General features: G+C 58.2%; 1 protein-coding gene across 7 annotated transcripts; it reads right to left on the bottom strand.

The window, feature by feature from the left end:
* Positions 1-110: 110 nt before the first annotated feature.
* Positions 111-15,938, bottom strand: FHOD1 (formin homology 2 domain containing 1). Of its 7 annotated transcripts, none has more exons than XM_082368847.1 (25): positions 15,650-15,784; positions 12,638-12,740; positions 8,089-8,195; positions 7,648-7,712; positions 7,243-7,310; positions 7,060-7,165; positions 6,888-6,982; positions 6,508-6,619; positions 6,328-6,422; positions 6,075-6,218; positions 5,792-5,925; positions 5,492-5,710; positions 5,331-5,354; positions 4,890-4,943; positions 3,907-4,022; positions 3,227-3,819; positions 2,737-2,892; positions 2,348-2,530; positions 2,143-2,262; positions 1,892-2,053; positions 1,306-1,496; positions 1,019-1,211; positions 773-938; positions 494-694; positions 111-420 (listed from the first exon to the last, which is right to left on the bottom strand). In XM_082368847.1, exons 3-25 carry the CDS (start codon positions 8,115-8,117, stop codon positions 338-340), a joined length of 3,309 nt encoding a protein of 1,102 aa, XP_082224973.1. In that variant the 5' UTR covers positions 8,118-8,195; positions 12,638-12,740; positions 15,650-15,784; the 3' UTR covers positions 111-337. The 7 variants fall into 7 exon arrangements, with proteins under 7 accessions (XP_082224973.1, XP_082224972.1, XP_082224968.1 ...); XM_082368846.1 differs by having other exon boundaries at positions 12,638-12,722; XM_082368842.1 differs by lacking the exon at positions 12,638-12,740 and having other exon boundaries at positions 15,650-15,938.
* Positions 15,939-16,053: the final 115 nt, after the last annotated feature.

The raw sequence follows: 16,053 nt of genomic DNA, 5'->3' as shown, positions 1-16,053 counted from the left end.
TGTGTGGGTGATAAAGAGAGGTAAGGCAGGAACAGCCAGTCCTTTGGTATTTTCCTTCTGCTACAGGCTCAGCGTGGTGGGTACTTTGAAAGAAGAAAAAGGCTCTTGGATTGGCTAGGGAAACTTTATTATGTTCCACGTGTCCAGGGAGCTCATACATGCACACGCACACTCACACAGGCACACACAGCTAATACTGCTCACGGCACTGGCCACGGGCACAGAGTGGCCCTCGAGTTGAGAGGAGGCCCAGAATTGTGCTCTGGTCCCTCCTCACCATAGTCTCCTGCACTGCAGACTGGGGCCCAGATAGATAGGTATCGTGGAGGCAGCACCTTCACACTTCCAGGCCAGGACCCTTGCTCAGTCCTAGTGCCTGTACCAGGTCCTCTCCGAGCCCGCTCTTCAACGTCCGTCTCACTGCAAGGACAGAGCAGGGTTGGAGGAGGTTGATGGGGTTAAGGTTGGCAGTGGGTGTGTGGGGAATACTCACAAGACTTGCGGTTGCCACGGGAACGCTTGCGTTCCCGAGCAGCTAAGGCACGAGGACTGCTCTTGGTCACTGACTGCACCAGCAGGTCCATGATCTCATCTGAAGTGTCACTGGGTAAACTGGAGCCTGGAGGTTCTTCTGGGGGTACAGTGCAGGGCCCCACTGCTGTGGGCATGACTGGGGAGCTGCTCTGGACCATGCCTGAGGGAGCCGGATAGATAGGGAGGTGAGGCCAAAGCGGCCCCAGAGCCCACTGCCCCCAGCGGCCGTAGGTCCCACCTCTGCTGCGGCGGCCATGTGTGGTGTCCTCGGGCTTGCTGGCCAGCAGACTCTTCATGCTGGCGTGACTGTCGGCATCACCCTCTCCTGGCCCACCGCTCACAGCCACTGGGATAGGTGGGTTGCTGGGGGTTTCCCCAGCCGCCACACCTGAGAACTTCTCTGTCTGGAGAGAGGAAAGGGGTGGGTTGGGAGCAGAGGAAGAAAACCATGGGGGTGGCAGTCGAGACCCGAAGGGACACCCACCTCGGTGATCATGCGTCCCCGGGTCTTGTTGCGCTCGCGGTACGTGGCCCGCTTCTGCTGCTGCTGCAGCACCCGGTCCCGGCAAGTCCGATACTCCAGTGCGAACTCCCGCAGCGTGTGGCAGAACTGCATGACGCGCGCCTCACGGGCTGCCTGCGCTGTGTACCCCAGGTACAGCAGGAAGGCGTGGAACCTAGCCAGGTTGGGGTGGGGAGGAGTGGTGAGTCCTGCTTGGGGTTTGAGGGATGGTGGTGGCGGTCCTGCCTCTCTCTGGCCCACGCCCCCACCTGTTGCAGACACGGCGGTGCACGACCCTCAGCATGGCAACACGGCGGGTACAATGGGACAGGAAGTGGGTGAGGCGGGCACGCAGGGCTGGAGCCAGCTCGTGCTTGGACAAGCTCCGCAGGCTCTCTTCGGCTGCCCGGCTTCGGCGCTCCAGCTGCCCCAGGTTCTCAGTCAGCTGCTCAAAGTCCACCTGGAAAAGCAGGGAGTACACATGCTGTCCCCCCACAGAAAGACACCGCCTGAACTGCCTCTGTGCTGGGCTGACTAGCCTGGGCCCTGAGGACACAGCCGAGATCTGGCCCCTGCCCTCCAAAAGCTCACAGTCTGATGCAAGAGACAGACAAGTCCATTTGATGCAGTGGAGAACGGAGAAGGTTTCTTGGGATAAGTGGCAGCTAAACAGACCTAAAGACAGAGTAGGTGTAGCCATGCCAATAGAAGAAAGAGTTTCTGGCAGAGGACACAGCCCACGCGCACGCCTGTAGCCTAAGCAAGCCCTGGCCCAGCAGCCCACTCGGAGAGGGGGAGAAGCAGTGCTCCCTCATGCCACGGCCAGTCTTAGTCAAGCCTCTGGCAGGTGCTGACCTTGGCACAGCGGATCAGGGCAGGAATTTCTGAGTAGAGGTCAGAGGAATCAGGCCGGGTCTGGAGCACCAGGGAGCAGAGATGATGCAGCAGTGACTGTCGGCGCACCGTGTCTTTCACCTCTGACACCTTCTCCAGGTAGCTCAGCTCAAAGCCGCTGCTCTGAAAGGACCCCGTCTGAGCCTGAGCCTGAGCCTGAGCCTGGCTGGCTCCAGAGCCCTGGCCCCCGCCCTCATGTGCTCTCAGCTCACCTGGGAGCCGTTGAGGAAGTTGCCCACAGCCAGCAGGGTGGCCAGGATGCAGTGGAAGGTGGCATTTTGCACCAGCTGTTGCATGCCCACTTTCAGGTCAAACAGTGGCTCTGCAATTTCCTGGTGTGGGAGACCAGGGACTCAGACTACGTGGTCATCATGCTCACCTGTCCCCACTGCCTGTCCCATCCCATGACCCAGGTACCCGCTCCATGCTGTCATAATCCAGCTTGAAGGCCCAGAGTTGTAGGCGGGCAGCCAGGCCCCTGATGGAAGCGAGAGTCATCAGGAAGTTTTCGGCTGGGCCCAGGGGTATGTCAGGATTGGCCAGCTGGGCCTCCTCGATCTTCTGCCGCTCCTCCTCTGTGGGCATCATGGTCAGTAGCTTCTGAGAATGCACCCAACGGCCCACATAGGCCACTCAGTGCTGGCCTGAGGCCTCACGTATTGGTCTTGACTCCTCCCTGGGTCATCTGGGGCAGCCCCAGAGTCTGGGGAAATGCCAAGCCCATGCTCACCACTGGAGGGACAGGAAATGCCCACTGACCAAAGGAGAGGGCCGGACTTGCTGCACCCTTAGCTGGGTATCCCTACCTCAATGCCATCCTTGCTGACAGCAAACTCATCAAAGTTGAGCAGGGCAGCCTTAATGACGTGCACAGGTGGCAGCGTGGTTAGGCCGATGTTGATGGCGTTGCTGCGCTTGGGGTCCAGCACGGTGGTCACTGTGCGGCGGCCCTCACCAGCTTTCTTTGAAATTGGGCGAAGGGCAGTGTAAGATTGGGAAAGGGTCTAACTGGGGCAACAATCTAAGAGGGCACACCGAGGCCCCACTCTGAATGGCTAAATGGTGGGATTACCCCACAGCCAGGGATCTGGGATGTGTAAGGCCTTGGGATGGGCTTAGACACTAGTTAGGGTTGGGCTGAATTCTTACTGAAGGACCTCAGACAAGTCGCTATTCCTTTCTTTGCCTCGGTTTCCCCACGTGGGAAATGAGTGGCAGCCCCAGCAGTTCAGACGCTTGAGCTCTGATTGCCTCCTCTCTCCCCTAGGGTTACCTTGCAGACGAGGGCACGTTTACCTTGGAAGGCAGCACGTCCTTGGCACGGGACTCGAACAGGTGTTCTAGCCGGGCTGTATCCACCGAGACAGGCTCTAGTGAGGCCCACAGGGTGGGGCAGGGCCCAAAGCGGCTGCCAGAGCCTCCATGGACCCCAGCCAGCTTTAGCTCCCGCCAGAAGAGTTTTACTGTCTTCCTCTTGGTGGGGAGGGCTAGGCCATCAGGTGCTGAGGGGGGAAGAGCGGCAGCTGGGGGTGGTGGTGGGAAGGGGCTTTTGATCGGTGGGGGGGGTGGGGGCGGAGGAGGTGGGGGGCCTCCCGGGAGCGGGGGCGGCAGGGGCGGGACCCCTTTCCCCGCCTCCACAGACTCCGTGTTCAGCACGTCCTGGTCTTCATCCTCCCCCAGATCTGAGAAGTCCAGGTCCCCAATGCAGAGGCTGGGTATGCTGGTAGGGAGCTCCCGGACGGGCTCAGCCTTGGGGCTTGGTGGGGCCAATGGCTCCTTGGGCTCTGGCTCGAGGCTGTGCTGAGTACGGAGCAGGATTTGAGGGGCAGCGCTCTGGGGTGTTCCGGGAGCAGGGGCTGGTTCTGGGGAGCCCCGTAATTCTTGGGTGTCTAGAAAAAGGGAAACAGCCGTCAGTGTCACGTCCTCTGTGGAGCAACAGGGCAACATGGGTGGATTCTGCCCACCCACCTGCTCACCTGGGTGTCCATCGACATCATCGGGCATGGCTCCAGCCAATGTCTCTGCCTGGCCCTGGGCCAGCGCAGCCTGCTTTTCTGTTTCTGCTGCTGCTACATTCTCCAGGAACCGGGCTCTGGGGGGAGGGACTTGTCAGTGAGGGTGTCTGACACACCCCAGCCCAGGGTGGTGCACATGCCTTGCTGGGCCCCTGGGCACTGCCCCTAACTGCAGGCACACACAGACACACAGGGAACAGTCCATGCGCTGAGCAGACCCAGGACCTGCCCCGCCCCCCCCACAAAGGCCAGCCCCTGTTCAGTCTTCCACATCTGGGGAGGGTCACTACCAACCCAGTATTCCCAGGTCAACATACGGGGAAAAGTTCTGCTTAACATCTAACTTGCAACCTTGCTGCTGTTCATGTTCACTGTTCTGATTCTAGACAAGGATCCTTAGAGCAGGGGGAGGGGAAAGCTGTCCCAATGGGCACACCAGGCTGTCCCTCCCTTGGCATGTCTAGCAGCTTCTGAGAGCTATGGCCTATGCCCAGAAAAGGGCCTGGTCAACGAAAGGCACTCAGTTTATGTTGAAGTAATAAAGGTGATCCCATCTCTTTTTTGGCCCCTCCAGCTTCTGTTGGCACTCAGTCTCTGTCCTTCCCTTAGACGGAGGTTGCTCCTCCACCTCCGCACCACACAGCACCCTAGATCCCCTCCCAGCCTTAATCCTGGGCTGAGGACACAGGAGAATCGGCTCCAGGTTGGGAGTCCACATCCTCATCACTGATCAAAGCTGTTAAGGTGTCACTGTTAAAGCACTGGGACCTCTATGATCCCGGTGAACTGTTCCCCAGTGCTTAGTCCTTGGGTAACTGAGGACACATACGTCTGGGAGAGTCCCCCAGCTCTGGCTGCATCAGGCACATGGAACCCCTGCTGGGGGAAGCAATGCTGAAGCCCTGAGCACATGGCAGGCCTGGCAGGCTGGCCTCCGTACTTACTCCAGCCTGGCCTGCCCAGTAGGGAACTGGGGGACAGATGGGCTCTCACGGGCCCTGGGTAGGGGGGAATGAGAGGAAGAAATGGTAATTGTGGTATGTGCTCCACCCCAAAGCCCAGTTGCTCACACCCACACACAGCTGGGCAGTGATATCAGGGGTTCCTTCCCAGCCACAGTGGGAAGAGGAGGGAGTGCGGGAGGCATGATGTGAGGAAACTGGAAGTGGAGGGGAGAGACCGACATGACGCAGGACAGGGTGCAGTAAAAGACAAAGACAGAGCAAAACAGGAGAGTCAGAGACAGTGACAGAAAAACAAAGACAGAAGGGGGTAGAGAGACAGATGACATTGACAAAACACGCAGAATGCCAGAAAGAAGAAGAGAAGCCGCAGGAGGAGGAGGTCCAGTCAGAGCCGAACCCCACCCCCCAGCAGTCACTTACCAAACAGGAGCAGTTTGGTGAAGTCTGGAAAGAAAGAGAAAGAAAGCACGCGTTTGGGCAGAGAAGTTTGGGCAGAGGAGGCGGAGGGCCTGTGGAGGGGCGCAGAGTGGAGGGACAGTTGTAGAAAAGACTCCCGGGACAGCCTCTATCTCCCTACTTACTTGTAGATGCTCCTCTCGCAGGAGCTGTCGGGTGAGGGCATCACGGAGATGGTAGGAAAGAGGCTCAAGGTGGTATGGAGGCCAGAGACAGGGCCCAGGGCGCTGGAGGCGGGGCCTGTAGGTGGGGCGGGGCCCACGGGGCTGGAGGTGGAGCCGGTCGGCAAGGCAGGGCTGGCGGAGGAGGAGGTGGAGGCTACTGGTGAGGCGGGGCCTGTGGAGCTGGAGGTGTGGCCTGTCAGGAGGCAGGGCTCCTCCTGGCGGATCCACCCCTCCGCCTCCGCCAAGGCAGTTCGTTCTTACCCAGGCTCCGGGGAGCGCACTTCTAGAGATCGGCGGATCCTCTTGCCCTCCTCTGAGGAAGGCTTCCGACGGGTGATGCGCCGCCCACCTGCGACGGCTTCTTCGATGTCCCCATCCTCCAACCGCAGGGCGCTCTAGGAGAGTTGAGCCCAGATGGGAGCGACTGAGGCCCAAGTAGGTGGGGTGGGGCACTGGAGAACGGCCTCCCTCCCTCCCCTCCTCTCTCCTGCCTTCGGGCCCTGACAGCCCAGCCGGCCCTGACAGCCCAGCCCGCCCTGCCCACCTCATAGAGCATAAGCTGGGCGCGCAGGTCGACGTCAGTGCCCGCGGTGCCCAAGTGGCGCTGGACCAGTGCCTCCATGCCCTGCTGCTCCAGTGCATCCGTCACGTCATAGAAGGAGTCCTGATCCGGGAGCGCTGCCAGAGTCTGGAGGGTGGGGATAGGACGGCAAGGCTAAAGCTGATGGAGACCAGAAGTCAAGAGCCTGAGGGGCCCAGAATGGCACATGGTTCCCCCTTTGCTCCCCCTATCCCACCTTGTTGATGAGGGTGACAGTGTACACCAGCAACTCGGGGTCAGCGCCATTCTTCTCCTCCAGGATGGACACCAAATTGGCCCATGGAAGAGCACCTGTCACCCAGATAGGGAGCAGTCATATGGGAACAAGTAGGAGAGAGGGCTCTGAGCAGTGGAGGAGGGAGGGACAGTTTCTGACCCGTGGTGCTGGCCACAGAGTTGACTGCACGGATGAACAGTGGTGCGTTGCTCTCAGAGTATTCCACAAACACCAGCAGCAGCTTCAGGGCTGTCTTCACCACCAAGCGGGACTGGGGGGAAGGGGTCACCATACATGAGTGGGGCTTGGGCCAGACCTGTGCTGGCTCCTGGTGGGGAGGGGGAAGGGCTCCTGGGGCTGGACCCAGAGAGGAGAGTCTAGGCAGAAAGAGCCATCTCTAGGCCCAGGTACTGAAGTGCCTTTGAGGCTTAGAGGGGCCACAGACCCCCTCCATTCCAGACCACTTTGCAGAAGAGGAAACTGAGGCCCAGAGAGAGGCAGTGGGAAAAGGGTGCATGGCTGGGTGGAGGGCCACTTACCAGGCTGGCACACAGTGTGTACAGCCACTGCACGGTCTCACTATGGGCCACCACCCCCAGCATCCCATCCACAAAAAGCATCAGCTGGCCTAGTGCTGGGGACACAGGGACAAGAAGAGGTCAGTAAGCGGTCACTGAAGGCAGGGGTCATGGGGGAGGGGGTGAGGCTGACCTCGGAGGATATAGCTCTGGTAGTTGTGGTCGGCAGCAGCGCCCACATGGATTAGGCAACTCAGCCCCTCTGAGTGCACGAATTCAGGCACCAGGTCCTTGTCCTCCTGCAGGCACCATGGGGGAGTTTAGTGGGGGGAGGCTCAGCCTGGATGCCCACCCCCAGCCCACCTCCGGGCCTCACCTGGAAGATCTGCTTTAGTGAGAAGAGGGAGCGGCGGAGCTCAGGGCCACTGGAGCCATACAACTTTTCTGCAAGACGTAGGTGGGCATGGAAACCTCAAGGGGACACACCACAAGCCCCCCACCCCCTTCTACTGGGACGCAACCACAACCCCCCATCAAAGAATCTTCTAGTACTCTTGAACCCCCACCTCCTCCTCCACTCCCTGACTCTGGGCAAGCCCGACCGCAGTCTAGCAGCTGCCCTGGAAGAAGAGGTCAGGATAGGAATGGGAGGAGTCGCACATCCCGTCTCCCATCTGCTCTGTCTGCTGTCCAGCACAGGCCTGAAACAAACTTGAGACAACCGGGGCGGGGGTGGGGGGGGGAGGGGAGGCGCTGGACGCTGATATCCTCACACACTCACCTAAGATGGCATTGACTCTCAGAGAGAGCTGGGTCCGCAGGATCAGAGTAGGCTTCCGCCCTTTGCTGGAATCAAGTAGCCCAGTCAGCAGCTCCCAGCCCATTCCTCGGGGTCCCTCCACCCACACCAAGGCAGCCAAAACCTGGCCACAGCTCCTTTCTCCCCAGCTGCTTCTCCAAGCCAAAGGGTTGTCCAGATAGGAGGGTTTGAAGAACACAGGCATCTCAGGTATGTAGGAGAGCCCCCACCCCCAACCCAGGCAGCAGGTAACACTGGCCAGGCCTTGGGATTCCCCTGGCACAGTTCCCTGGGGTGGTAGGAGGAGACCCACAGCCCTGGCTAGAGATCAAGTGTCTTGGCTGCTGACACCTGAGCCAGCCCCTCCAGCATGGGGGCAAGGGTGGGAGCCAGCCTAGCGTTCCTGGCCCCATCAGCTCTGACCTGATCTCTTCAAAGAAGCCCTCCAGCATCTCCCGCTGCTCTTCTAGGGACAGCTCAGGGTCCAGGTAGTATCCAGACGGAGACACTTGCAGGGCACAGTCCTCTAGCTGGGGGCAAAGGGAACAGCTGTCAGGGCTGGGAAAGAGGTGGCAGGAGTACATATGGAGACCCCATGACCTCCTACCTCCCACTCAGGGTGCTGGCAGAGGCACACAAGGGCCTGCGGTGCAGCCATGCATTCCTTCAGCAGTCATTTCTCATGGGCCTACTATGTGCAAAGCCCATGTGGCTCAAAGAGCTTTCTCCTGGCTCATACCTACCCATTCTTTAGGTTTCAGATTAGATAATGCTTTGCTTTTTTTTTTTTTTTGCCACGCCACGCGGCTTGTGGGATCTTAGTTCCCTGACCAGGGATAGAACCCGCGCCCTTGGCAGTGAAAGCGTGGAGTCCTAACCACTGGACCGCCAGGGAATTCCCAGATAATGCTTTTTTGGAAAGCCTTCCTGGACTCCTCTGGCCAATGCCATGCAAATCCCTCCAGCCCTTGTGTGTACCCTCCTCTTAGGCCTTACACACAGCATTATCACGTCCTAGACACTAGTCTCCTTCCCCACTAACTGTGTGTTCTCTGGGTTCAGGCACCATGTCTGTCTTGTCCATGCAATATCTGCAGAGCCTATCACAGCACTTAGCACACAGCAAGTGCTCCCTAAATGGTTGTTGAGCTACTGAACATGAATGAGGAAGGGGAATGGAGAGAAAATAGGAGGAAGTTCCTGCTTTCAAGGAAGTTCGCAGCTGTGAACATTCAACACCCAGGGAAAAGTGTTAAGAATGCTGGGAGGCGCAAACCCAGCTGAGAGGGGGATGTGTGTCTCCCCGAGTTAAGATAGTGAGTAGAAGGGCTCCCAGTCCCTCCAAGCCTGAGGGTCTTTGCCCTGCCCCAAGTGGGCTACAGTCACCATGGTCCTAGCTGGACCTCAGAGACCTCCAAGAGGCCTATTAAACACCAGGTTTTAGGGTCTGACTCAGTCAGCCTACAGTGGGTCCCTGGAACCTGCACCGTAACAAGAAGTCAGGTGCTCCACCCATGAGTCCGCTGCCCATGTCTCCCACCCCCCTGAGCTGGCTCCCCACCATCACCACCACCACCACCAACACCAGGATGACTCTTGGCCCCTTGAGAAGTGCCTGTAGAGAAGCCTAGTGAGGTGACTCTGGAGAGTCTGAGGGCAGCACCGTGCCACTCCCTGATGCCTCCACCATGTAGCACAGTGCCAGTGTGCCCCGCTCAGCAAAGTTCCCTTGACTTGAGTGGTGGTGCTTCTTGAGAGGCCCAGGGAAAGCCCACCTCTGGAGAGGCAGAGTGTCTTCTGGTCTCCATCTTACTGGGAAAGTCAACCCCAACATTTGTCTTGATGTTCTGTCAGCCCTGCCCTGCTCTGGACCCAGCCCAAGGACTTCCAGCTGCCCTTGGTCCCCTGGCGTTAAGGGAGTCCAGCTCCTGCCCCTACCCCTCCTCTGCTTACTACCCCTGCTCATGCTTGAGTTCAGCCTGTAAGGCCCTTTGGTGACACCCACACCTCCCACTCCTTCCCACCCCCCAGGCTCCTGCGTGGGACGTGGGACATAGGACAAACACTCCAGCCTGTTTTCTGTCCCACTTCCTGCTTGGCTGCCTGCCCTCCCTTGGGCAGGCCTGGCCTCTCTCCCCTCCCTGGGAGCAGAGTCATCCTCTCCAGGGCCTACTGGGAATGGGCCCTGAGATAGGGCAGCAAGGCCCCAGAGCTGGGGTCCTTTGTCCGGGGCCAGCTCAGCTGAGGGCAGCCCCACATTCCTCCTGATTCCTCTTCCCACATGGTGACTCAGCAGCCAACCCACCCCACCCCCAGCCAGGCACAGCTACATCTCCTTCTGCCTTGGACTGGAGGACTCTGGGACCCTAGAGAAACATATTTCCCCCAAAGTTACAAACACCCTCAGAGACCCCCCAAATCACACACATATAGAATAGCTCATTCATTCAAATAGTCTCGAACCAGGCTGGTTTTAGGTGCTGAGGACATAGCAGGGAACAAGATACTGCTTCTGCCTTCCCTGTCTTCCAACCCCGCTGGGGAGGCAGGCAGGTCTGACTCAGAAAAAGGCCACAAATAAATGTAGAAGCACAACCGCCACGGGTGCTAAGAAAGGGGAGGGGTGGGGTGCTGTAAAGGTAGACACTGGAGGAGTGAGCAGATTCCACCTGGGAGTGGCTTACACACCCAAGAATACAGTCAGGCAGGGTATATATGTGCTACTGGCCACGCACAGGTGAGAAGCACACCCACAGAAAGCTCAGGTCCAGCAAGCTCTCTTCCCCTCCTGCACGCACACTTGCAGGCTCTAATTCCAAGTGAGCTGAGCATGGCCCTCACCTTCCAGAATACCTGCCTCCATTTGGGGCAGGGTCCTGAAGACTGAATGCTCTACCACCCCCAGCCTCCTCAGATGAGCCCCTTTCCCTCTGTGGTGGTAGCAGCGGCTCCCTAGCCACTTCACCTGTCTTATCCTGCCAGGGCCCCATTTCTGGGGAGGAGGTCCAGAGGTAACAGCCAGCCCAAAGCCTCCGGGACAATGCCCCCCACCCTTAACTGTCTGTCCTGGGTGGAGATGGAGCGGGCAGCAGGGTCAGGCAAGCTCCAAGGAGCGGAGACTTCCTGCCAGCTGGGCGTTGCTTGTCCCTCACACCCCTGGCCCCTTCCTGGAGTCACCCTTCTTTTTTTTTTTAATTTTTAATTTATTTTTTATACAGCAGGTTCATATTAGTTACCTATTTTATACATATTAGTGTATATATGTCAATCCCAATCTCCCAATGCATCCCATCACCACCACCCCCTGCCACTTTCCCCCCTTGGTGTCCATACGTTTGTTCTCTACATCTGTGTCTCTATTTCTGCCCTGCAAACCGGTTCATCTGTACCATTTTTCTAGGTTCCACATGTATGCGTTAATATACGATATTTGTTTTTCTCTTTCTGACTTACTTGACTCTGTATGACAGTCTCTAGATCCATCCTGGGGTCACCCTTCTGAGCGCCAAACCTCTGGGCTTTGTTTCTCACACCCGGGGGCTGGGCCAGGCTGGCGTAAGCCCAAACCCTAGTCCCTGAGGACAGTGCTTGGGGTCAGCACAGGGTCAGTGTAGGCCCACATGTTGGACTCCCTCCTGGCTCTTGTCTTCCACACTTCTCTGATGTTTGTCTTGGGGTGGAGTCTCTCCCTCACTCTTCCCAGGCTCAGCCCCTCGCTTCAGCCTCCAGCCCACTTTTCTCTATTTATTTATTTGTTTATATTTATTGAGGTATAGTTGATTTACAATATTGTATAAGTTTCAGTCGTACAACATAGTGATCCACAATTTTTAAAGATTATACTTGGGAATTCCCTGGCGGTCCAGTGGTTAGGACTCTGCGCTTTCACCGCCTGGGCCCGTTCTATCCCTGGTCGTCAGGGAACTAGGATCCCACAAGCTGCGCAGCATGGCCAAAAGAAAAAAAAAAAGTTATACTCCATTTAAAATTGTTATAAAATATTGGCTATATTCCTTGTGCTGGACGATATATCCTTGTAGCTTATTTATTTTATATATAGTAGCTTGTACCTCTTAATCTCCTACCCCTATCTTGCCCCAGCCCACTTTTCTCTTGATTCCTTGGGCTAGGCTTTTCTGGCAGCCCAAACCAACTTGTTACATATGGTTTTACAAGCTTAGGACACCATGGTGCCTACTACCCAATATTTTTCATAACAGTATAATCGAGTGAGAATGCCAGGGGCAAGGAAGTTGGAGAAAAGTGCAGAATTACATGCTGAAGGACTCTTGTTCTAGGAAATAATTTGTTAACTACTTTTTTCTTCTCCTTTCCTAAAAATGTAAGACCCTGTGTTCTGATGACCCTCCTTCCCTTTTATCTTGGGTCTCCAACTGGACCTTGGCTTCCTGAATGAGATGACATGAATGGGTCTTGAGGAGGGAAGCCCACATTTGTTATGCCTCCTCTGTGTCACACACTGGGCTGCCTGGTTCCTTTGATTCTCCTGATAATCCTTTTACAGGTGAGGAAACCAAGGCTCAGAAATTCTGTGAATTTGCCCCAGGCTGAATGGCACCAGGGCTAACTGACCTAGATCCTGGGCCAATGGACTTTGGAAGTGCTCCAGGGAACGCTGCAGGGGAGGTGGGGTGAGGGCTGGAGACCGCCCCTCAGCTTTCTGAACTGCGCAAATACCCCAAACTGGTCCTCTTAGTTCCAGCAAGGGAACACAAATGAACACACGCACATCATACACATTGGGGTAACAGTGCGTACTTCTGCCAGGACTAAGTTCGGGTCCCTTACCAGGCTGCAACCCAGAATGAACAGACTGGACATGCTGGCCCCAGGGAAAGATGGGAGGAGACCATGACTCATGCCCACATCACAATCTTCTATAGGCTCCCAAAGAGACCTCCACAGCAAAAAAGGAAAGGGCTCAGTTCATCACCAGAGCACCCCATCTTACCCTTAAGAATCTTCTGGGACCCCTCCAGTTGGTCCCTGTCCCAGAAGGTCAGGTTCACACTTTAGCCCCTTTGTCACAACTGCTCCTGAGGGATAAACTGAGGCTGGAGTAGGGATGGGCAAGGTCAGGAAACAAGTACCACCCCTGTTCCACTCTAATGTTTAGCAGCAGTTGGGGAAACAAAGTTGCTGGTAATGAACAGATTTCTAGGGCTATCTCTGCTGCTAGGAATAGGGGGCTCATCTGGCCTTTGCATCAGGGTCAGAGCAGTACCCAGGTCCCTCTGCCCAGAGCCCAGGGAGAAAGGAGTCTGTGCTATCCCAGATGTGGCAGGGCCTTTGGATATCAGGGAGGGGCTCGTGAGGCAGGCTCAGAAGGGCAAAGGGTAGCACGGAGAGTGGGACAGGGTAGCAGGGAGGGTGGGACTGGGCAGCTCTGGGTAAAAAAATGAGGCAGGGCCAGAGGGCCAGGTTCTCCCCTGGGGCAGGGGCAGGTCCCTGGGCTCTGGCACAGAGGGGAGACAGATATTCCTGAGTTTCCCTGGGGACACCACACATGACCCAAGGCACTGCCAGGACACCCCCTATCCCACCCCCAGGGCCAGGAGATGAGTCAGAGGCTGTGGCCAGGAGCTTCCTCCTAGACTGGGAGGAAATGAGCAAGGCCTTTTCAGACCTGAGAGCTCTGAAACATTTAAAAAGGAAGCCCCCAGGGGAACTATACAGGCAAGCCACAGCCCAATGGGGTGTGTGTGGGTGGAGCCACAGAGGGAAAGTGGGCTGGGCCTCTGTACATTCCCAGGGAAGGGGCAGGGTATGGGGGGATGATGGGCGTCAGTGGCCAGAGTGGGAGGCAGAGGTCATTTGGCTGTGAACTGTTCTCCTGCTGGATAACTGTGCAGAGGATGAAACAGTGAGCACAGAACCCCTCCCTCTTATTTTGCTCTACAGCCTGGGATGGGGATGCCTGGGTTTCTGGGCCACCTCTCCCCTCTAGAGGGCTGTGGAGCAGGCCTGAGTCACGTCTGTGCCCCTGGGCCACCCACTTATAGGACTAGGGGAGGGACCAGCTGTTGACATTTCCTACAAGGAGGAGCCCTGCTCCCCCTCCCTCAGCTCTCTGATGTCCCTGCCCCTGCCCTATTCTCAGCCCTTCTTCCTCTGGCCTTCTATTCTGGGGCTGTGGTCACAGTTTATATTTGGGATGAGCACATCACAGTGCATCTGACCATTCCTGGCAGAGCTGCCAGCCCCAGGGAGTCCTGGCTCCAAGCACAGTGGCAACCCAGTGTGCAGGCCCCCATAGTCTGCCTGTGGGGGATATGGCAGTCCTCAGGCACACCAGGTGGGAGTTCTGAAAGTGGGGAGACCAGGAAGGACCGAGTTGGGGGGTACTTAACGCATTATCATAGCTCTCAGCTAGGGAGCAGAGAACAGAGGGCAGAGCACCTGGTTGAAGGGGTGGTGGTGATGGGTCCCTAAATGAGGGGGAGAGGCAAGGGGTAATTTTGATCCTTTTTCCTGTAGCTGACCTCCCAAACTTGCCCCTAACTGGGAAGAGGGGTGTTAGGGCTAAGTTCTGTCCTCGAGTCGGGGGTGGGAGGAATACTATGTTCTCTGTAGTGCTCCAGGCTTCTTTCAGTACTAGGAGTTCCAGGAGCCTGGAGGCAGGAACCTGGCCTCAGTTCAGCACCACTCTCTCCCCAGAGCCCATTGTGAATGGGAGGTGGCCTCTGGCTAGAGGTGCTTCTTTTAGGTCCACTTCAGTTTGCCCCTTTGAACAGGGCAGGACAAGGAGGGGTCGCATCAAAACTCTGGAGAGGGCAATGTGCTGCTATCTTCAATCCTTGTCCTTGAAGCCTGGGCTCTGCTCAGACACGCGCCACTCCCCAGGCCAATAGTCTCAGCACTTCTCCCGCCCGCGCTCGGAGGCGGGGCAGGCCCGCAGCGCTAGGAATGTAAGCTGGGGGCCTGGCGCCTGGGGCACATTCCAGGGGAGACCCCAGGCCCGGGGGGGGCAAGTTTGCGCAACTCGGCGCCCAGCTAAGCCTGGGATCAGGGGAGGGCACCTCCACCAACTCTCTCTTCTCTTCCTCACCACTTGGTGCTGACTGGCTGGCGAGGCACCCCGGGAGGTGATTGTGTGCCTCCCAGAGTTCTGGCCCGGAAACCGGGTGCCTGCGAGTGCACCGGAAAAGGCTGCCTGCGGGGGGCTGAGCGCAGGGAGCAGGAGGGGAGGTAGGGCGGGCCATCTGGAAAAGGGCCTCTCCCGGCACTGTGCACGAGTCGGTTCTGGGGTGCAGGCAAACGAGGGCAGGCCGGCGGTTTAAAATTAGCCCGGCCCGCTCCCTCCCTTCCAGCTTCACGGCCGGCGGCGGCAGCTGTACGAGACGGTGGGGGCGGTGACTCAAAGGGCTCTTCCACCAGTGCAGCCTCCCGCGCTCGGGGTGTCCCGGGCCAGGCCGCTTCCCGGGAACTCCCCTCAGCCCGTGAAGACTCTTCTCCACCGGCACTCCCCAGCCGGGCCTCACCAGGCAGGGACAACACTCTGTCCGGCTGGACCCAATCCAGCCTCCAGACACCTCCAGTGGCCCGCCCCGGGTCCGCCCTCCTCGTGGTCCCGCCCCCACCTGACCTGAAGCAGGTGAAAGCTGGTCTATCCCCAGCTCCGTCTCCTAAGTCCGCTACCGCCCAAACACCCACACCACCCTATCCAGAGCAGTTAACCAGGCAGACTGGCAGCGAGCGGACCCCGAGCGCCTCCCCAGGTGGGCCTCATTTCGAGGGCCAGCCTGGGTGCCGCAGAGTACAAGCTCCCATCCTCCCTTCTTCAGCTTCCCTCAACTTGAGAGGCGTTCCCCACAAGCCGGGCAACGTGTACCTTGGGTCCCCAGCCCAAAACTTTCCCTAGGAGCGCACCCGCTCCAGCCTCTCCTCGAGGGGCTCCCAAAGGCTTTCATGGCGCTGACCCTGAACCCTCGGTCGCCCCCAACCTTTCTCCGGCTCCCCTCACCTTGAGCGGCGCCCCCAGCAGGTGGTGCAGCGCGGGTATCTGCGCGCCCAGGGGCAGCGCCCCGTCCAGGCTGCAGGTGGGGGCCCGGCGCGGCTCCGGGAAGTTGGCACATGCGAAAGGGTCGGTGTCCTCTAGGTACTGCACCCGCACGGTCACCACTGATACCGGCTCCCCGTCCCCGCGGTCTTCCTCGCCGGCCATGGCTCCGCCAGTGGCTCGCTCAGTGCCCCTCCGGGCGGGTCCCGGCCGCGCCGCGGCGTCTACTCAACTAGCTCGCAGTCTGGGCGGGACCGGGCCGGACGCCGAGGAAGAGGGGCGGAGCCAGGCGGAGGCGGGGCGGAGGAAGGGGGTGGAGCCAATAGTAGTCTCCGGAGGCTAGGAGTGGGCAACCGCTGCCGGTGGCG

Source organism: Balaenoptera borealis, assembly GCF_965194805.1.
Source record: "Balaenoptera borealis genome assembly, chromosome: 19".
Taxonomy (NCBI): domain Eukaryota; kingdom Metazoa; phylum Chordata; class Mammalia; order Artiodactyla; family Balaenopteridae; genus Balaenoptera; species Balaenoptera borealis.
Note: the sequence above shows the minus strand (reverse complement) of the source record. Positions and strands in the feature narration are given on the sequence as shown.

Coding starts and splice junctions, on each gene's coding strand:
- FHOD1 (XM_082368842.1), bottom strand. CDS start 15,850: ATGGCCGGCGAGGAAGACCGCGGGGACGGGGAGCCGGTATCAGTGGTG. Junction 7,713..8,088: donor GGCTTCTTTGAAGAGATCAG/GTCAGAGCTGAT, acceptor ACTTGATTCCAG/CAAAGGGCGGAAGCCTACTC. Junction 939..1,018: donor GGGGACGCATGATCACCGAG/GTGGGTGTCCCT, acceptor TCCTCTCTCCAG/ACAGAGAAGTTCTCAGGTGT.